At 44.0% G+C, this 22,180-nt stretch overlaps 2 protein-coding genes across 2 annotated transcripts; both read right to left on the bottom strand.

The window, feature by feature from the left end:
- Nucleotides 1–391: 391 nt before the first annotated feature.
- Nucleotides 392–1,822, bottom strand: LOC110896334 (uncharacterized mitochondrial protein AtMg00810-like). Its single transcript, XM_022143746.1, has 2 exons — nt 1,571–1,822; nt 392–1,480 (listed from the first exon to the last, which is right to left on the bottom strand). Exons 1-2 carry the CDS (start codon nt 1,820–1,822, stop codon nt 392–394), a joined length of 1,341 nt encoding a protein of 446 aa, XP_021999438.1.
- Nucleotides 1,823–4,139: 2,317 nt separating this feature from the next.
- LOC110896319 lies at nt 4,140–4,487 on the bottom strand. The gene has a single exon (XM_022143741.1). It carries the CDS (start codon nt 4,485–4,487, stop codon nt 4,140–4,142), a length of 348 nt encoding a protein of 115 aa, XP_021999433.1.
- Nucleotides 4,488–22,180: the final 17,693 nt, after the last annotated feature.

Raw genomic sequence — 22,180 nt, 5'->3', positions numbered from 1 at the left:
TTATTATGCTTAATATGATTCTAACATATGACGGAAATGCGATTGCACGGTACATATTCGGGATCCTCCAGTCGAGCCCGTTTTCAAAGACACTGCTTATAACGAGCTCATTGATGAAGATACGCATTGTAGCCTAAAATATGATCTTGTGGAGCATCTTGGAGAACAAGATTTACCCCACCTTTTGGTGAATTCCGACGACGAATAGTTAAATTAGGTTTTTTTTTTAAATTTATTTTTATATTTGAATGTCATGTTATTTATTTTTAAAGGAATATGATTCAATCTCATTAATCACAAAGGGTTTATATAACACAAGGTAATCCAACTAAATCTCCTATATTTATGGAGATAATAATTTACATATAATTTACATATAAACTATATGCTATTACACCCCCGCAGTTGAAACGTCGGGAGGTCCAATGTTGAGACTGGTACGAAAATCATCAAACAGAACTCGTGGAAGACCCTTTGTGAAGATATCAGCAATCTGATGACGCGACGAAACATGTAATACTCGAATACTGCCACGTTGGACTTGCTCACGAACGAAGTGGATGTCAAGCTCAATATGTTTAGTCCTCTGATGCTGAACTGGGTTGCCGGAGAGGTAAACAACACTGACATTGTCACAGTAGACCAAGGTGGCAGTAGAAAGAGGATGATGAAGGTCGAGAAGAAGATTACGCAACCAACAAATATCCGCAACCACATTGGCAACCCCTCTATATTCGGCCTCGGCACTGGAGCGGGAAATAGTCGGCTGACGCTTAGAAGACCATGAAATAAGATTTTCACCCAAATAAACACAATAACCTGATGTTGACCGACGAGTGTCAGGACATCCAGCCCAATCAGCGTTAGTATAAGCCACCAAACGTAAATCAGGAACGGGCCCTAAATGAAGTCCAAAAGCAGATGTGCCTTGAAGATATCGTATAATGCGCTTCAAGGCATTCCAGTGATCTATCGTAGGAGCGTGCATATGCATGCAAATCTGTTGAACCGCATAAGAGATGTCTGGTCTGGTAAAAGTGAGATACTGAAGAGCACCTGCAAGACTACGGTAGGTAGTCGGGTCGTCGTATAAAGGCCCGGAGGCAGCAGATAACTTTAACTGTGTGTCGACAAGTGTTGCCACCGATTTGCATGAGTCCATAGAAGCCCGATGAATTATGTCATTAACATACGCCTGCTGAGATAAAAACATATGATCACCTGTCCTTGCCACCTGTATGCCCAAGAAATATGAAAGTGGACCCAAATCTTTCATTGCAAATTCACCAGACAAGGTGTGTAACAATCGTGTACGAAGAGCCTCAGAGGACGTGGTAAGAATAATATCGTCCACATGAATAAGAAGATAAGCAATGTCAGCACCATGGTGATAGATGAATAGAGAGTTATCTGATTTGCTCTGACGAAAACCCTGTAAAGTAACAAAATCAGTGAACCGCTGGTACCAGGCACGTGGAGCCTATTTGAGACCATATAACGACTTCCTGAGTAGACAAACATGATCAGGAAAGTCTCTGTGTCAAAAACCCATGGGTTGATGCATATAAACCGTTTCCTCTAAGTTCCCATGTAAGAACGCGTTAGTGACATCCAACTGGTGAATGGGCCATGACTTGGACAATGCACGAGAGAGGACCAGCCGAATCGTGGACGGTTTGACAACCGGACTAAACGTCTCACCACAGTCTATACCCGTCTGCTGCTTACGACCATCACAACCCAATCTGGCCTTGTAACGTTCCAAACTACCGTCAGACCTGTATTTATGTTTAAACAGCCACAAGCTACGTATGATATTCATGTCAGGCGTCCTAGGTACAAGCTCTCAGGTCTTATTTTTAATAAGTACACTAAATTCATTGGACATGGCATCGTACCATTCTGGAGAGGACAAGGCAACCTGTGGGGTTTTTGGAAGAGGAACGACAGCGGACGTGGTAAGATTAAAGATTTGTTTGGGCTTTACGGTACCACTCATGGAGCGAGTGTGTATGGTACGGTTGGATGGAAGGTGATGGGTCGGCTGAGGTGAGTGTGGTGGGGCTGGCGAGTCGGGTTGAGAGTGGGCTGAATCTAGTTGGGCGGAGAAAGAAGGGGCGATAGGTTGGGCTGAAACAGGTGGGGCAGTAGACTGGGCCGAGGAAGGAGGGGGAACGGAAGTTTGGGCTGAAGGAGGGGGCGATGTGGGCCGGTGAATGTTGTGGACCAAGGGAGTGGTCAACAGTTATTGGGCCAGGGCTTTGGGGGGTTTGAGGGCCGAGAGGTGTAGCGATAGAGGGAGTAGGGGGTTGGTTACTGGGCTTTGATCGTTGGGCCTGTTATAAGTAGTCCTAGACGAGTGGGTTGATGGTTGGGTTCAGAAAATCATAGGAAGGGGGTTTAGTAGGTGACTGTATAGTGTAAGGAAAAATGGATTCCTCAAAGTGGACATGTCTCGAGATGATTAGTTGATGGGAGGTAATATCGAGACACTTGTAGCCACGATGGTTCGACGGGTAGCCAAGGAAAACGCATGGGTGGGATCGGTAGTTAAGTTTATGGATGGTGGTGGACACTGTAAGAGGGTAACAAAGACACCCAAAAACACGAAGATGGTCGTATTCGGGAATGCAATTGTAAAGTAAGGCTGTAGGCGATTTAAATTGGTGAAGTTTGCTTGGTAAAATGTTGAGAAGATAAGTGGCAGTTTCAAGAGCATGATGCCACATGTTAGCGGGTAAAGAGGCTTGAGCAAGAAGAGTACGAATCATGTTATTGATAGTGCGGATTTTACGTTCCGCCTTGCCGTTTTGGGAGGACGTGTAGGGGCAAGAAAAACAAAATTGCATTCCATTGTGGTTACAAAAGTTGTAAAAATTTTGGTTTGCATATTCTTTGCCATTATCACATTGAAATTGCTTGATTTTACGTTCAAATTGAGTATGAATTAGATTATGGAACGTGGCAAATGTTTGAAAGACTTGGGATTTTGCTGAGATGGGATAAGTCCACAAGAAGTTTGTGTGGGCATCCAAAAATAGAATGTAATATTCATGACCACCCGTACTAAGAACGGGGGACGTCCATAAGTCACTGTGTATAATGTCAAAAGCTGAACGAGTATAATTGACAGAATCATAAAATGGCAATTTAACACTTTTACCAAAAATGCAAGATTGACAAAGTGTTTTATTAAATTTTCCAAATTCAACAAAAGAAGACAGTTTCAAAGACTGTAACAAGTTTTTGCCAGGATGACCCAAACGTTGATGCCAGCGATCTTGAGACACGGCAACAAAAGTAGATGGTGAAGAAGGTTGGAGAGGAAGTGGTGTAGTCAGAGGATAAAGATCGCCCGTGCTATTGCATCGTAGGATAGGAGCCCGTGTTTTGAGATCCTTCACAAGAAAACCAAATGGGTCAAATTCAACAGATACTAAGTTATCGGTGGTAAGGCGACGGACAGAAATTAGGTTTTTGATTAGGTTCGGGGCAAACAGGACATTGTTAAGTTTAAGAGGTGGATAGGGCGGGGGTAGGACCTGGTTGCCTTGAGCCAAAACAGGGATAGTCATGCCATTACCAACAATTATATTTTTATTAGTGCACGGATTAAAATTAGATGGGGAGTATATACCTTGCTCATTAGCAGAATGAGATGTAGCTACTATATCCATCACGCCCGGGTCAGATTGATTAAGTGCCAATGAATAAAGTGCCTGCTCGATGTCGGTGGGTGAGTAGCTCACATGATGGGCCTGATCAGGGCGCGAGCCCAATATTCCTGGAGATGAGTTAGTGTTAGGCTTTGAAGGGTAGGGACAAGGAGGCTGGGCCGAAGTGTTTTGGTTGAGGAGGCCGGCCCACTGAGTGGCGGTCCAATTGCTTGGGAAGACGATGTACGGGTGAGTCGGTTGCGGCTGGGCACTGTAGCGACTGTTGTTGTTACTGTTGCGGCTGGAATAGGAGCGGCCTCGGCCGCGACCGCGACCACCACGAGAGCGTCCACAGCCACGGTCCGAAGACGGAAAGAAGGAGGGTGGGGGCTGCGGGTTGGCGGAGGACGACGGGGAGGTGGTGGCCGCAAGTGCAGTGGTGGCGGATTGAGAACTGCGACTAACCTGTCTCTTTTTCTTCTGTTATTCCTTGTTAAGACGCGACCGAACTTCATTGAAGTCTGGGAGAGGATCACGGTTTTGCAGGACAGTAGAGATACTGTCGTATTGTTCAGTTAGGCCGGTCAAGATTTTAATGGCTAACATCCGGTCGTCAACCGGAGAGCCAACGCTTTGCAGTTGATCGGCCAGATGTTTGGCGTGTTGACAATAATCAGCCATGGACGAGAAATTCTCGAGACATAAGTTGGCGAACTCTTGACCAAGAAAAATAGCTCGCGTGTTTTTATTATCATTAAACTCACTTTCAATGACAAGCCATGCATCATGAGCGGTCTGACCCGGTTGGAGAATAGTGTGCAGAAGTGGCATGGAGATGGTGGCATAGATCCACTAGAGTACGACGGCGTCCAGTTGTTTCCATAAAGTCTCGGCTGCGGCTGCGGAGGATTTGTCTTTATCAGAGTCTGAGGTTGTAGAAGCAGATGCGGTGGCCGGCTTGGCAGCGAGGTGATCGAGCACCTCGTAAATCTGACAATGAACTTTGAAGAGAGTCTTCCGAGTAGTGTAGTGGGTCGAATCTTTTTCCAAAATGACAGGAACATGTGTTTTGATGTTAGAGACAGTGAGAGCAGGATGGAGTTTAGGTTCCATGAGGGATGAGGAGAAAGAAAAGATGATCGAGGGGCAAGAAGCTGGCGACCGGAAGGGAAGGCGGCGACGGTAGGGTTTTTAGAGAAGAGGATCGTTTAGGTATGATACCATAAAGGAATATGATTCAACTTCCTTATCTCATCAATCACAAAGGGTTTATATAATACAAGGTAATCCAACTAAATCTCCTATATTTATGGAGATAATAATTTAGATATAATTTACATATATACTATATGCTAATAATTTTAATTTTATGTAATGTGTTTTTTTAATTAAAAGTACCTTTATTTATGATGAAACAATGGTTAACCGGGCAGGGTTAACACACTGGTCTCGTCAAGAAGGGTTAATCCCTTCCTCTCGAGGATCACTGGCTGGATCGTCCGCCAGTTGATCTCCTGCACAAGGAAACAAGCCGTGACTCGTGACAAGGAGGATGGGGTGGGGGGTCCTCCTTGTTACCACTCTCCGGCGTGAGAATCAGTAGTTTGCTTGAGAAGCAAAGTGTGATAGTAGTAGTAGTGAGAGAGTTGTGAAGAGATACCTCAAACCTGGTTTGGGGTTGGTATTTATAGCCGAGGAGTGAAGGAGGAGTTGAAAGAACGGACTGACAACGTGCAGCCCTTATGCAGGTGTGTCAGGCTTGTCGGTTGTGGAGGTGAAACCACGTCCTACTGCAGTTTCAGTCTGTCGCTTACGTATGGCCTGACAGGCGACTGTCATTGGTGCCACTTGCTCTGTACTGTCAGTCCCACTTGCCTCGTGGGCAGGATGCGGTGCCGCGCCGCATCGCTACCTGCGGTAACTGCCGTTGTTCCCGCGTTGTCCTTCTGGCAAAGACTATGGGATGCGGTGCCAGGCCGCATCGCCACTTGTGATGACTGTTGTTGTTATCCAGATCCCTTGTATTGATAGAAGTGTTCACAGGATGCGGTGCTAGGCCGCATTGCTATGTGTATACCATTTTCATACACTAGATGCGGTGCCACGCCGCATTGTTATACCGTTCTCATACTCCAGGTAAGTCCTCTTCCATCATTGGGCAGATTGGATTCGACCTCTGTGTTCGCGCATGCCCGCACGGACACAGATAAGTCTTTAGCTAGTGGGGGTTTTGATAAGGGTAATGGTCACTCACGGTCATGCTGACGCGAGATCTGGGACCATACCCCTTCAAGTCCCCCCAGTCTAGTGTTGTTTCCGTATGCAAGTTGCATGTGGGAGGAGTACTGGACTATGGTGTCTAGAAGGTAGTGCGTATGTTGTAGAAGATTCTAGGCCATGTAGATGGCTCCAGCTTCTAGAAAATCAAGCCGGGGATCTGGTAGAGTCGTGTGACGCCTCTTCCGTACTGGTGAGCAAGTTTCGTCATGATGCGAAATTCTCAGCCTAGGGTTTTGATCTGGTAGCATGGGCTACCTGTTTCTGATGTCATCAGGGTTGGGTGCCACCTGTTGGTGTGTCGAACCAACCTCTGAGATCGTGGCTGAAGATGTCCACAAACTTCGAACCAACCTTTGAGGTGGTGAATGAAGAAGAGAGTAGGCTTCGAACCAACCTTTGTAACGGTGACGGAAGATATCCGCAGCCGCAACTCTAGTTGTAGCCTCTGCGGTAGCTGATGCAATGCTCTGAGTGGCTTTGCTCAAGCTCTATGTTCAGCAATTGGACATGTAATGATGATCCCTACTTTGTGGGGTGTTCATGTTCTTTCAATTAGCTCTCAAGTAACCGCACGTCCTTTGCGGTTACCTCGTTCCTTTGCATTGTTGGCCATGTTTGTTCGAACAACGTGGGGTACTTGCGTCATTGTTGGCCGTGTTTGGTCGAACAATTTGAATCTGGATAATGGTCAAATAAACATGGTCATAGGCATGGTTATGCCCACCATTGTTTATTCTATCCAGCTCACAAGCGGGCAAACAAAGTCATAAGCAGACTTGTTGCCACTATTCGTTCGCTTGTTGCTCAACGAGAGCTCTCGAGATGATTGGATATCTCGTTCGCACTCGTTCTGTAGCCACTTTCCTTCACGCTTCAATAGGAATCAGTTTTCCTTGAAGTAGCTTCGTTCATCAGTGTGATGACTTACTTGTGGCTCTTCCGTAGCTACCATTCGCGTAGCTTGATATATGACCGCAGTGACTCATGAGTGTCTGCGGTTTTGTGACAAAAGACTCGCATTAAAAGAGTGTTTTGCTCGTATGCGGCTCTTGAAGGATTAGGAGTCAGGGTTGCTGATGTGCGATCGCGCATCATACTTATCCTTTTCCATAAGGAGAAGCTGTTTGTGCACCCTCTGTGGTTGTGAACCGGACACGAGGGATTTGAAGCTTGAAGATGCCTGAAGGAGTGCGGTTTACTTCGTCCTGGGAAACGGTTTTTGCAGTCCAAAGAGCGACACTGGTTCTGAGCATCTGACACACCTGTACGGGCTCGTGTGTGCCATCTCCGCATATTCCACGTGTGCTCGTGGGAATATGAGGATATTATTTATACCCCTTTACATAATGTAGAGATATATATTTTTTTGCCTTTTTTTGAGGGGTATGTAAAAAACGACATGCGGTATGGGTTATGGCGCGGTTATACCAGAGAAAACGCATGCCGCTTATATTTGGATAATGTTGTCGCTTTTTTGTTACATACGTGGCTGCTGAACGCATGTGTGAGTTGGTGAAAGTTGTTAGGATTTTCTGCATGTGCTGATCAGAAAGGACGTTTGCACTGCCCAAGGTCATTAATGCACTGTAGCAGAAGTGTAAACGTCTCCTTTGTCAGGCGCGTGGACGGCCACGCGCGCGTGGTAACCGTCAGCGGGACTGTCGCTGGACACGTGTCGTCGCGTAACTCGTTCTTTTTTATCGTGATGATTCAGTTACCCCTCCGCATTAATTGCGATGAGTATATAAGGGGAAACCGTTTGTGGTTTCCCCTCACTTGTTCAAAATTTCAAAATTTTCCGGCGAGAGAAAAAGTGTTGTCTTCGTCTTCTCCGATAACTTTTCTGAAATTCTGGTGAATTGCTGAGTTCTTGTACTCGTTTTCTTCTCCATTTTTTTCATTTCAATGGCTGAACCATCGAATCCACATAATGTGGAGGGTGAAAACCCTGAACATTCGTCGCCGGCGGCGGAGGAAGAAGATGAAGATGATGGTGGTGCACCCGGCGGTGGTCTACCGGTACTAAAGTGGTCTAAGGGTCAGTTTGAGACCCTGATGACCAGTATCCAAATGCCCAAAGAGTTTGGGGCTATATACCCACAAGAAGGTGACACCAGTGCCCACGCTCCGGCGGGATGCCTCACCCTGTGGGCTGACTTCTTTTATGATGGCAACCTCCGACTGTCATTGACGGTGTTTGTTGCTGAAGTGTTGGAGTACTATCAGATTCATATCTCCCAACTGAGTCCGTTCGGGATGTTTTGAATCAGGAATTTTGAGTACACTTTTCGTGCTCTTGGTTTGGAGATTACTGTTGAAAATTTTCGGCGGTTCTACCAATTGACGGTGAACACTGGGTTCTTTTCTTTCAACCAACGTTATGGGAGCACCAAGCTGATGACACCTCCCAAGGGTCTCACAAAGTGGAAAAGGAAGTTCTTCTATGTTAAGGTTGTCGCGGTAGCCGCGAAGATGACTTTTCGGAATGTGAATGAGACCATTCCTGCGGAGGATCTTGCTCTTCCTAATGCTGGTATAGTTAGTTGGTTCCTAAGGCTGAAACCCATTGAGCTCAAGAAGTTGGACAACTCGCAGTTGTGGGTGCTGCGGATGATGTTGTCCAGGCCTGATAGGAAGGCAAGGCCCGTTTTGCGGGAAAAAAGTGGTGGTAAGCATTTTTACTTTTGTGCGGTTTCCTTGCTTCCTTGTTTTTTAGCGATTTTGTATGTGTACTATCAGAGGACGCTGCCCTGTGGAGGATGTTTGATCCGACTTTCGAGGGCAAGGTTGAGTTACTTCTGTGCGCGGAACGTGAAGGTTTTAACCTGGAGATTGTTGGCAACTTCGGCGTTCCTGAACGCGGGGTGCTGAATGCGCCATTTCCGCAAGGCAAAGGTATAATTTATAGCCTCCTTGTTTTGTAAAGAAGTTCACCCTTGTGATTTGATTTCTTGATTGTTTAAACGCAGGTAATCTTGGGGCTCTGGGAAAGTTTGAAGTGAAGACTGTCCCCAAGAAGCATACGGAGAAAAAGCATTGTAACACCTCGAAAAATTTCATCCAATAATGTATTGACACGTGTCATAAGGTTCCGGTATGTGAAAACAAACTTTAGAGGGACTAAAAGTGACAAACAGTGAAAACTATGGAACGTAAGGGTCCAAAGTGTCAACAATGGATAAATAGACTCTATGATAACTCAACATAATGTTTATAACCTTAAACGGATGGATCATGGATCATACGAAGCGGAAAATGCACAAAAGTGAGGAATTACAAACTATAGGGGCCAAAAGTGTCAACATGTGGAATTTATACCTCTGAGTGAACTTTTGGCAGACCCGAAGCATTGTAATGCTAAAATATACTCACTAGAATATGTGGTAAAAATTTCATGAAGTTTCGTTATCGTATGAGAAAGTTATGGCCAAAACCGTACTTGAGGGGTTAAAAGCGTCAACGTCGAATTTCATGGCTTTTCGGTTGAGCGCAAAGTTATCCGAGGACATTACCATGTTGGTAAATGTCCCAAGGTTCTTAGAAACCAAGTTTGGGGGTTTACGGGTCAAGATAAGCAGCAAAACATCGCGTACGAAGGTCAGGGGCCAAATCTGCCAACTTTGGAAAGTTGCTGGTCTGACCAGGTCCTTGCGGACCGTATGGGAGGGACCTTACGGTCCGTATGACTTGCCCAGTAACAGATTTCGCGAATTTTGCATTATGGTCCAAATTTTGAAGTGGGGGACAGCTAATATCACCTCTAAAATGCTCCAATGGATGGTCTTGCATGCCTAGGCTACTGAGAAGCTCTCTACAACCTCTGAATTCCTCCATAAATCAGATTATTTCATCAATTCTTGAGCACTTGTGATAGTAACAAGAACTCTCAACTTGCAAGAACACTCTCAAGACTTTCTGGAGCAATTCTGAACGACAAGGCAGCATCCTAGTGTTAACTAAGCTTCATTAGGACCTTTGTAAGCCTTCATAACATTCTGTAATTCGTTCTTGCTTAGATTAATTGTTAAAAGTCAAACCGTTGTTCATATAGTTTGACTTTTCGATTAAACGAGTTTGGCTCTGTCATTTCTCAAATTGAAACCACTGTTATGTTGGTATTTATGTGGGAAACAAACCCTCAAAAGGGTATTCTCTGATTCCCACTCTAAGCATGCTATTTGTCGAGTCAAAGTTGTTTCTAAAAAGTCAACAGGAATCGTTTTTGCGAAATTTAGCTTAAATGGTAATGTAGATGACATGCAATCAGTTTGATCATCAAAAATAGCTTTATAATGAATATAAGAATGTGTTTTACCATGATCAACTCGACAATCTTTAGTATAAAATCGGATCGGAACCGAAAGTCTTATAAAACGACTTTTTCGTAGACTATCGATTCGGATCCGTGCATGCATGTTTGAGATCTGTATTAGAGCATATTTTGAACCACTTTTATTTTGGTTAAACTTTCTGGAATTTTTATATCTCGAGTCTATACTTAGCCGATTCATTTGCATGTTTCCGATTTATGCTTAAAGTTGACTATTTTGCCCTTTTTGATATAAAACGTGATTTTTGGAAAAGTGAAAGAGTAGAAATCTTTATTTCTAATATATAAACTTGCACCGAAAATTCGAGATCAGTTAGTGGTCCAGATTTTGAGTTATGGCCGATATCGTAAAACTATATCTTAAAGTTACATAAACGGCGCATTTAGCGTATAACCTATTTCAGGCCACGTTTTGATATAAAACTTTTACCCACTGATGTTATATATTATTTCGGGATTTTTGATGATTTTTATTTAATTTTTGGCTGATCGTATCATAGATCGCTTAGTCGATTCGGTTAATGCCGGTTTTGACCGTTTAAGCCATAAAATGAGTTTTATACATTCTTTTGACCCCAAATCTTTTTCTACTGATTTTATTTGTTAAATAAGTTATTTTGACCATTCTGGAAATATAAAAATCTCAGCTTTCTTTTGAAAACCCGGAAACGGCTCTAAATCGCATTTTAAGCGTTTTTAACGCATAGTAAGCGTTATACCCGTTTTAAACATATAAGACTCATACCTACTGATGTAATTAGTATAATTTCATATAATAACAGTAAGTATAAGTATATGAACTCAGATTTCCAGTTTTGGCATTTTTAGCCCTTGTGAAATTACTAAAATACCCCTACGGTGCATAGTTTGATTTTAAATGTTAAGTTTGGTATATGGGTCATACCCTACTGTTATAATATGTTAAATGGAGTATATTTACTGTATAAACCAGACCCGAAACTCAGATTTCTAATTTGACTCTTTTATAATCTTTTAAATGACCAAAATGCCCTTATGAGGTGTAAATTGAGTTTAAAATCATTCGGGGCATAATAGAACATAACTTACTGATATTATATCATATTTAGAGCATATTATCTCAGGGAACTTTCATTTGACTCTTTTGGCTACCCGTAGCGCCCTTTTTGCGTTCGGTTCGGTTTACGTAACTAGTTTGCGTAAATTGACCGAATTATCATTTTTATCTCAAAAATCTAGAATGTATTTAGTATACCCATATTATACAAGTATTCAAACTTGTCGGGTCTAAATCACATTCTATCCGGTCTTTCGCTTAATCGTGCGCTTGTACCGTATCGTCCTTAAAACTAACCGGTCAAAGCTTAGGCTTAAATAAAAGACCCGTTAGGAATCTAATAGGTTATTATAAACCTTTGTTCCAGATTAGGAGGCCCAGTAAAAGCTACCTACACTTACCAATTGTGATTCATACTTGCTCAGGTAAATACATTTTGACTTATTTTCCCTATACGGGCTTGGGGTACGGTATATAGAATACCGCTTGATCGAGCGCACAAATCCTGGGCCCTTGGGTGTCCAGTCTTGAATAGTTTGTGCGATTCGTTTAAACAGTTTTGTTTTACTTTAAGGGTATGGGGGGTTATTGACCGTGTCCCGGATATCCTTGGCATTATCTTACGAGATGGCCACGACCAGAGCACGGGGTGTAGGCGTACACCCGACGTGTATAACTCTTTAATGTGGTGTGTCATTTAATCTTTAGCCCGGACAGCAGATCCCGGGCCACCAAATGTACGAGTAACATGTAATTCGTTCACAAGTTTATATTGCATAATTATCCCAAGTTAATAAAAATATTTATGCCTTGTGCATTTAAATCAATTTTCAATCATTTTCAAAATGAGTCAGTTGATTTGTATTTACCAGTGTAAACTGACGTATTTTTTTTTCAAAAGGTTAAGTGCAGGTACTATACGAACTAGGCTGGCTGTTTCCTAAGAGCGTCCACTATAGTCTCGCAAGCTCGGACGACAAATAAACTGTTGAACAATTTATCTTATTTTATTGATCCGCCTGTGGATCCGTTTCAACTACTTATGATGTTTATTATTACATTTTAAATAAAGTTGAAATGAATCTATTTCTGCTTCCGCTGTGCATTATTATATTGTGTTGTTTGTCTATGACGATGCCAACCACGTCACTGTACCCCACGCCGGGCCCACCGGTGACACGTGGAGATCGGGGTGTGACAAGCATGCAGAAAAAATTGTGCGGGGTCGCCAGAAGAAAAACCCTAAGGCTACTGTTGTGCCCTCTTTGGTGCCGCATGCGACAGGTATCTCTCGTTCTTGTTACCGTAGATATACCGATTACGTGGTAGTATCTGACACCCTTGAGGGTTTGGGTGTTCCAGGTGGTGGTGTGGCTGCAGGCAGGACCTCTGCGGGTTCTAAGCCTGCAGATGAGAAGAAGAAAAGGAAGATAGATGATAAGGCTGCTGGTGCCGCTGAGAAGAAGCGTCCGAGGATTCAGATCAAATGGACCACTGCGGTTTCTCAGGCGAAGCCTGCGGTTGCGGCTGGTAAGTGTCATAACCTTATAAGTTTTTGCCATTGTAACTTGTTTTTTATGGTTATTGCTTCTTTGTTTGCAGAACCGCAAGAAGGAGACTTCTTCTTTTTATTTGATGCTCCTCATTCCCCCACGCAGGATGCGGCTGCGGATGCGGGGGTAAAAAAGGAATTTTCCGGCCCTTTTGTCAAGGTGGTGCCTGAGCCCTCTGCACGGACAGAAGATACTGTGAAGAAAGCTGCGGCTCAGATCTTTGATACGGTGGATTCCTCTGATAATCTGATCTCCCTGGATGATACTGGTGACCTGAACCTTAAGTTTGCTGAAGGTGAAAAGCAACAGTCTGATGCGGAAAAGCACAAGTCTCCCGCCGCTGCGAAGGTTTCTGGTTCCGCTTCTGGGGGTGCGGGTTATGAAGGACCTCCTATTCAGCCTGGAGAGTCTGAACTAAAGTTTAACTTCCGCACCTACACGGAGGATCGGAATACGAGCTACCACCGACCCCCCTGGAGTGTTATGCAGGGGGATGATATTTCAAGTGATCCTTCTGCTTGCAAGGAGATTTTGGGTGGCTTAGGCACTCCGTTTGAAGTTAACCGTGCCCGTGCCTTGCCCCGTGAGCTCCTTATCAACCAACTCTCCTCCATGCTTGTGGGGAGTTCCATAATGGCGAATGCCATTATGGAAGATTAGAAGGTGCTGGGGCGTAAGGAGGAGGAAACTGCTCGCTTGCGGGCTGAGGCTGAAGAGTTGGTGAAGGCTGCTCGTGAGGGTGCAGAGCAGCTTAAAAGGGATAAGGCTGCCTTTAAGCAGCATAAGCAGACTGAGGAGTGGGCTGCAACTTCTGGCCTTAAACAGGTTCGTACTCTCGCCAAGTTACTTTCTGATGATCGCAAGAGCTGGAAGGAATCATGGGCAAAACAGAATGAAACGCTGTTTCGTGTTCGTCAGGAGTTGACTAATGCCAAGGCAGCGAATGCTGCTTTGGTCAAGGAGAAGGCCGCCGCTGAGGCAATTGCCAAAGAGGCTAAGGAGGCTGAGTCCCGCATTGCCAAGGCATTTGAAGATGCAAAGGGAGCGGAGGCCCGCGCTGCCAGGGTGCTTGAGGAGGCAAATGCTGACCGTGCCAACCTAAATAAGACTGTTGAGGGCCTCCAGGTATGAGTTGTTTTTGCTTTTGAATTTGTATTTCTTTCATAAGTATGTTTAAATACTTGTTTTCTTTGTTTGTTGAAAGGCTGAAGTGCAGGATCGCGCGACCATCCTTGCGGATGTCACTGTCCGCGCAAATGAAGCTGAAGCGCGGGCAAGGGAGGCTGCTGAGGCTAGGGATAGCCTTGTGTCTTCATTCAATCAGCTCAAGGAGGATCACGAGTGGATGCGTGATCACGGTATTGGGCATGTAAGTATCCGGTATTATTGCTTTTGTTTATGTTTGCCTGTGATAACTGTATTGCTTGTACTTGGCAGATTGTTAAGGCCATCCTTGACATGCCTGAGAACGCAGATGGTGTAGACCAGATTAGGCTGCGCGCGCGGGATGCTGATTTTAAAGCTGGTTATAACCGATGCATCAGTCATATCAACGTTTTATCCCGAGGCGGATATACTGATTAAAGGTCCGGGTTCCATGGCGTTGATACAGAAGGACTTCTTGCTGCCGCTCTTGCCGCATACAATAACATGTCTATTTCCGCCCTTGAGAAGCTTGACGAATGCTTGGATGCGGAAGAATATGCAGACCATTTACGGATGTTGTATGCTGATGTTGAAGAGTCGGAAGAGGAAGAGACTACTGGTGACGGCAAAGGTGGCGCGGGTACCAGCGGTACAAAGAAGGACTAGGTTGGCCTGCGTGCCCTTTTTTGTTTCCTTAATGTAAATGTTAAAGACTTTATGTAAATCTCTTGTACACCGCGTGGGTGTAGAAATTTTTTGAATATAAAGTTTAACCGTTTTTGTTCAATTTGTACAAGGGTTTTTATTATTTGCATGTTTGAACTCGTATGAGTTAATGTTATTGTGAAGAACACTAAGTCTGAAGCGCGGTTGAGTATACTAGGTGATATGCAAGTATGAAGAACTCTACCGGCTGTGAAGCGTGGTTGAGTATGAAGAACTCTACCGGCTGTGAAGCGCGGTTGAGTATACTCTATACCTTTGTGGTATGAGCATTAGTCAATTCCTGTTTTTGTCCCGTTAAGCTTTAGGAATTGTGTAGGTTTTGTAAAAACCGTATGTGTATATCCGACCGGATAGACACTTAATGTTTTGCCTTTGCTGGCCTATTACAATATTTGTGTGTGGTCACCACCTTGTGTAGGTATCGCGAATGAAGATTTTGCCAATCTGTTTTTGTAGATACCGCAAAGTGGAACACGCATTTGTAATAGTAGTAATAAACAATATTGTATTGAATCGTTCATTTATTTATTTGCACATGGCATGCAGCCCGATAGGTTACATGGAAAATGTAAAAACATGGCTTACATGTAACAGCGTCGAAGTTGTTGTGCATTCCATGTGCGTGCGATAGTTTCGCCCTCTAACGTTTGTAGTTTATACGCGCCTTTCCCCAAGACCTCCTAGATGAGGTAGGGTCCTTCCCAGTTGGGGGCAAGTTTTCCTGGGCATTCAGCGTTAGATGCTTCATTATCGCGAAGGACGTAGTCTCCCGGGTTAAAAGTACAAACGCGCACGTGTGAATTGTAGTACTTTTCAAGCTTGGTTTTGTACTTGGCCTCGTTGATGGCAGCGTATTCACGCCTTTCTTCTAGGAGGTCCAAGTCAAGCCTGCGTGCCTCATTGTTGGCTATCTTGTTGATACCCAACATCCGGGGTGAGGGAAGACCTACTTCCGCGGGGATCACCGCTTCCGAGCCATAGACCAGGCTGAAGGGTGTCTCGCCGTGACTTGTTTTTGGGCTTGTCCTGTGGGCCCATAAGATACTTGGGAGTTCATCGACTCAGCCGCGTCTGGCTGTTCCCAACCGTGCTTTGATGCCTTCGACTAGACTTTTATTGATACTCTCGACTTGGCCATTCCCTTGCAGATGTGCCACTGAGGAGAATATGTGATCAATGTGTAGTTCTTCTAGCCATTTTTGAAAGTCGTTGGCAGCGAAGTTGGTGCTGTTGTCGGTAACGATGCACATTGGTAGACTGAAACGGCAGATGATGTGTTCCCAGATGAATTTCCTTGTTATCATAGCGGTGGTTGAGGCGAGTGGTTTTGCCTCGACCCATTTTGTGAAGTAATCCACAGCCACTATGATAAATTTCACCGCACCTAGTATGGTCCTACCACGTCAATCGCCCATTTTTGAAAGGGCCATGCGGTGGTGACAGGGATCAAGTTGTTCTTGGGACGCAACGTCTTGGGAGCATGTCACTGACAATTAAAGCACTTGCGCAATACTTTGACCGCGTCCAGGTGCATACCGGGCCAGTAATAGCCAGCGTTCATAATTTTGGCCACTATCATGCGTGGACCTACGTGTATGCCACATATTCCCTCATGTATCTCTCTGATAAGGTATGTAGCATCTTGTGAATCGAGGCAGCGTAGGAGTGGCCCCAGGTATGATTTACGGTATAGGATACCGTCTCCCATTTGATAATGGCACGCTTTGTATTGCAACTTACGTGCCTCTGACTTGCTTTTAGGAGTAACACCTGATTGCAAGTATGCAATGATTGGTGTCATCCAGGATGTTGTACCATACTGGATGACATTGACTTGGCACAGGGGTACTGAGGGATTTTGCAGAATCTCAATGCGTATCTCCTTTGCCAGGTGTTGGAAGCTGGTGGATGCGAGTTTTGACAGTGCATCCGCGGGTTTATTTTCACTTCTGTTGATATGGCGGATATTGAAGGAAGTGAATTTTGATTTCAGTTGCAAGGCTTGCTCGAGGTAGAGGATCATGATATCCCCTTTTGCGGCATAGTCATCGCGCACTTGTCCTGCAACTAACAATGAGTCGACGTGTGCTTCCAGATGTTGTACGCCGAGCTTTACTGCCAGACGTAGCCCTGCCAATAGAGCCTCATATTTTGCCTCGTTATTTGTGCTTTTGAAATCGAGGCGGATTGCATAGGTAAGCTCTTGGCCATCGGGGCTGATGAGTCGCAGACCCGCACCTGCACCATCCTCGTTGGATGCACCATCGGTATATAGTGCCCAGGTTTCTGAAGAGGATGGTGGTGGTGCAGGGTTTTGTTCTTCTTCGCATTCTTGGATGCGATTTGCCGGTACCTCGGCAACGAAATCACCCAGAACTTGGCCTTTGATTGCGGGATGCGGCTTATAGTTCAGCGTGTGTGTGCCCAGTTCAATTGCCCATTTTTCTAATCTCCCAGAGATGTCGGGTTTGGATAGGATCGGGCCGATCCTATAGTTGGTTAGCACTGTGATGACGTGGTTTGCGAAGTAATGTCGCAACCGTCTTGACACGTGCACTAGTGCAAGCACCAACTTCTCCATGATGGAGTATCTTGTCTCTGGGTCGTAGAGCATTTTGCTGATGTAGTAGATGGGTGTTTGAACTCCCTCTCGCTCCACTATGAGTACTGCGCCTACCGCGTTGTCAGCGGCAGATACAAGATAAGTGGTTCTTTCTTGTGTGGTGCGGTTAGAGTTGGGAGTTGTATCAAACACTCTTTCATCTACCGGAAAGCGTTTTTGGCCTCTGCGGTCCATTGGAATTGTTACTTTTTTAAATAGTTCCGCAGGGTTTTGATGAAAGGATAGGACTTAGCTGCATGATTGGCTAAGAACCTATTCAGTGCGGCTAGCCTGCCGGCTAGTCGCTGCATTTCTTTTATCGTGGAAGGCGATGGCATGCGCTCGATCGCCTGAACTTTTTCCGGGTTTACCCTGAATCCATATTTTGTTACGATGAATCCAAGGAACTTGCTTTCTCCATTCCAAACGAGCATTTCCCTGGATTGAGCTTCATATTGACGCTTCGCAGAGTTTGGAATGTTCTTTCAATATCGGTGAGCATGGTATCCTCCTCCATGCTCATGACGACCAGGTCGTCCATATAGATTTCGACACTTTTGCTGATTTGGCCGCGAAAAGTGTCGTTCATCAATTTTTGATAGGTTGCGCCTGCATTGCGCAACCCGAACGGCATTTTTGTGTAGCAGTAATTTTCGGTGGGCGTACGGAATGTCGTTTTATCTTCATCCTCAATTGCCATTTGTACCTGGTGGTAGCCTTTGTAACAATCGAGTAAACACTTCCATCGAAATGGTGCGAGGTTATCGAAATTTTCATCGATCTCTGGAAGTGCGTAACAATCCTTGGGGCAAGCTTTGATGAGATCTTTATAATCGACGCACATGCACCATCCCCTGGATGGTTTTTCTACCATGACTGGGTTGGACAACCAAGTCTGGTATTGTACTTCCCGCAGGATGCCTGCGGAGAGCAGTTCTGTGACATGCTCATGCATCGCCTCGTTCTTTGCGGATCTAAGGTGGCGTTGGCCTTGGATCACTGGTTTGATACCTGGCAAGGTATTCAAGAAATGTTGCGCAATTTCGCGTGGGATTCCTGTCATGTATGCAGGCGTCCACGCAAAAATATCCTGGTTCCTGAAGAGGAGCTGCTTTAGGTGCGCTCTGGTGTTGGGTGATAAGGCGTGGCCCAACGTGACCGTTTACTCTTCGTGTCTCGCGTTGAGAACCCATTTTTCTGGTTGGGTGTTGGGGGTAGGCCTTGCCATCTTGGTCGGACGCAGCTCGTCCGACGACATGACTTCCCTACGTGCGTAGATTATCGCGACCCCCGTTTCGGTTGGGAAACCGACCGCAGAGTGGGGTACTGACGTAATCATGTTGAAGTCGCCTTGGGATTCTCTCCCGAGAAGCACGTCGTATTTGGAGGTGTGAGGTAAAACCATGAAGTTCACCTCCTCAGTTCGTGTGTGCCTTCCATTGGTGAGGCGCACAGGAAAAGTAATTTGGCCTAGGGGAAAACAGTTTCCCATGCGAACCCGGCCAAAGGGTAGTCCACCGCTTGCAACCGATTCTTGTCTTCTTGATCGAACTGGTTGAAGCACTTGTGATACCCCAGGAAAACCAGTAAACGATACAACTTACCTAGCTTCCTCAGTAACCGCATGCTAAATTTCGGGACAAATTTCTTTCAAGTTGGGGATAATGTGACAACTCGAGTTTCCAAGATTCCTTATTCGCATTTAGTGCACGTTGACTGTTTAGTTGCTTGATTGATTTCCTTGTAACTGTACACTGGATTACTATTTGAGATGATTGTTGGGATATGTTATGTGCTGTTATGATCAAATGTATTATGATTATTACATGTTTATGTGCTTGGTGATATAATGTGGAACTTGTTGAAAGACTTAACTATTTGAACCATGAAAGGGCCCGATGAAACAGAGTTGTTTCGTCATGATCATATCCGACGAAACAGAATTGTTTCGCCATAACCTTTAGCGACGAAACAGGGGCTCGATTCGTCACAAGCATCTCGACGAAACAAGTTGTTTCGCCGAGCCCAGATTCGCTGAAGCCCAGTTCGGGCCCAACACGTTAGTTCGAGTATTAAAACGTGAAACAACCTCAGTTTTACATCTTTTAACAAAAATCAGAAACCCTAGAGTTCCTTTTCTCTGTGACGGCAATCTTATATTTCCGAAGCCCCGAATCGATCTCGTTGACATCCCGTTCATCGCGGTTAGTGTTTTACTTTTGCATGATTGTTTGATTTGTATCAGTGTTAATTGTTTTGCTTGAAATCACTAGGGTTGATGCTATATAACGTTTGTATTCATGATTTTGCTTGATAAATTGACCTTGCTTGAAGAGATTCTATCGGTTACAATTTCCGTATAACGAGTTGGATTGTTGGTTGATGATGATCAGAATAGGATATGGATAATGTTGATCATGTGATTGTAATTCTCATGCAATGGTTAAATCATATACTTGATTGTCTAAAAGATTGATCCATGATTATGTTATGATTAGTAAGATATGAATATTGTGATGTCTGAATGATTACCGTATGATTTCTGATGATGATGATTGATAATAGAGTGTAACGGATGATCGATGATTAGGGTTCTGTGATATTTTTGTAACTGATATGTATGTGATGTAACTGATGTTTTGACGAAACACCGGACGACGAAATACATATGGCGAAACGAATGTGTTTCGCCGAAACCAATCCTGACGAAACAAACCCGACGAAAGAGAAGTGTTTCGCCAAGACCATCACGACGAAACAAACGAGACGAAACGGAAGTGTTTCGTTTTACACGGCGAAACATGGGTGTTTTGCCGATTGGGTAATCTGCACAGTAAGCTGGTTAAATTCTGTTAAAAGTTAACTGGATTTATTAACTACTGTTAGCTGATATGCATGACTTGTATGAACTTGAATATATGTCTTATCTTATTCGTGATTGCTAGTCCAACACCACTGTGATTGTATATACTTACATGGACTTAGTGAATATAAACTGATTCCGTACACGTGCGTACTTTAGGACTTGATTGATCAACTTGAGCACATAACTTAGCATACCGAGCAAACCAAGGTGAGTTCACACTCTTACTAAGGCATGGGATTCCCGGGGTAGGGAATGGGATTGATTAATTGATTGTACTTACATGGTTATGGGAATTACGTACTACTGACCTCATTTGGGAAATGTCACTTATAGATACTGCTAGACTAGTGATACATGGGGAAGCCCCCCACTACTCTTCGCACACATGCCTGGAATGGCCGCGATACTGATACCGATCTTCGCACACATGCCTGGAATGGCCGCGATACTGATACTAAACTTCGCACACATGCCTGGAATGGCCGCGATACTGATACTAAACTTCGCACACATGCCTGGAGGGCCGCGATACAAATAAAACTAGTCTACAATTGTTGGGATTGAACCCTATCAGAGGAACAGATAATTAAAGCCAAAACTGGATCAGAGCAGTGGATCCTGAATAAGCAGATGTTGACATACAAATCTCTCCCCTTGAAAGTGATTACAACTACTGATGACCTTCTATCTGCTGATCTTGCTAAACTGCTGACCCATAACTGCTGCTCAACTAAAGATCTGATGGAAGACTAAAGTCCTGCTGATTCAATCTACTACCTTGAGTTAAGCACTGCTGATCCGGACAAGTGCTGCTGGGTTCACAGCAGTAGAAGGTTGCAGCAGCTGTTCTAAAGTCTGTTTTGTAATAGAATGTATTAGCAGTAGTTAACACAAGCAGTGTCCGTATAGATCAGAGGTTAGAGTTTGTTAGGAGGTTAGATGTCACTTTCATGGTGACGTCAGCTAAGATGCTCAGTAGTTTGCAAGTGCCTATACATAGTTCAGTACTTTGTACTGTTCTATTAGCTCTTTGCATCATTCGTCTTCTTTGCACGAACAAACTACTGAGCTCTAGCTGAGGGGGAGTTTGCAATCATTCATCAATCATTGTAATCGTGTTTGAAATAAATTCAATCTTTCAGTTCATTGTGTAAAGATGTTTGATAAAAGTATTACTCTCGTTTGATTGTATGCAAAGTTTGTGTTCATTATAATATCCGCTGCACACTCATCCATCTTCATCTTATTTACAAACATAAAATACAATCAAAAACAAACTCAGATCCAACAATTGGTATCAGTGTCACACCCCAACCAATGGCGGAAACATCGGGATGAGACGAAGTGTGAAGATTGCTAGAGACATCATAACGCTATTTGTGACAATATTTAGAAAATCCAAATTTCAGTTCATTTCATAACTTCAAATAGTCAACGTTACAAGAAATTCAAATACGACAAGTTTAACAAAACAACATGATAACATATCAAAATTTTGATACAACATTTTAAACCCTAACGTCTATATGTGTATCTAGGCATCAACGCTACTTCATTTCATAGCATCATCGTCCTCAACCTGTAACATGTTTAAAATAAAGTTCAATGCAAAAGCAAAGGCGAGTATACAAGTTTGATACGTACATAGCAAAAGATAAGTTTGAACAATTCCTCATAGCAAGCATGTGATTCAAGATAAACATTTAAACATGGCATGTGTCTAACATATCAAACCAAGAAAACGCAACTTGCTCATGACATAACCAAAGTTTCAGTAGAGGCGGGTCGTTAATCCTATAGCGCTACATATGTCAAGGTTTGGCTCGTACGAAGTTAATGATAAGTTCAACACATAAGAATCACCCAAATTTAAAGTATCAAGTCATCACATATACAAGCATGTTATAGGAATGTTCATGTGTTTAGACAAAAGTTCATGTGTAAGTTTCAATAGGTAAACATGTTACACCCCAAAAGTAGTAAAA

The sequence above is a fragment of the Helianthus annuus genome, chromosome 15 (assembly GCF_002127325.2).
Source record: "Helianthus annuus cultivar XRQ/B chromosome 15, HanXRQr2.0-SUNRISE, whole genome shotgun sequence".
Classification (NCBI taxonomy): domain Eukaryota; kingdom Viridiplantae; phylum Streptophyta; class Magnoliopsida; order Asterales; family Asteraceae; genus Helianthus; species Helianthus annuus.
The sequence above is the reverse complement of the archived record's forward strand: the minus strand, read 5'-3'. Positions and strand labels throughout refer to the sequence as shown.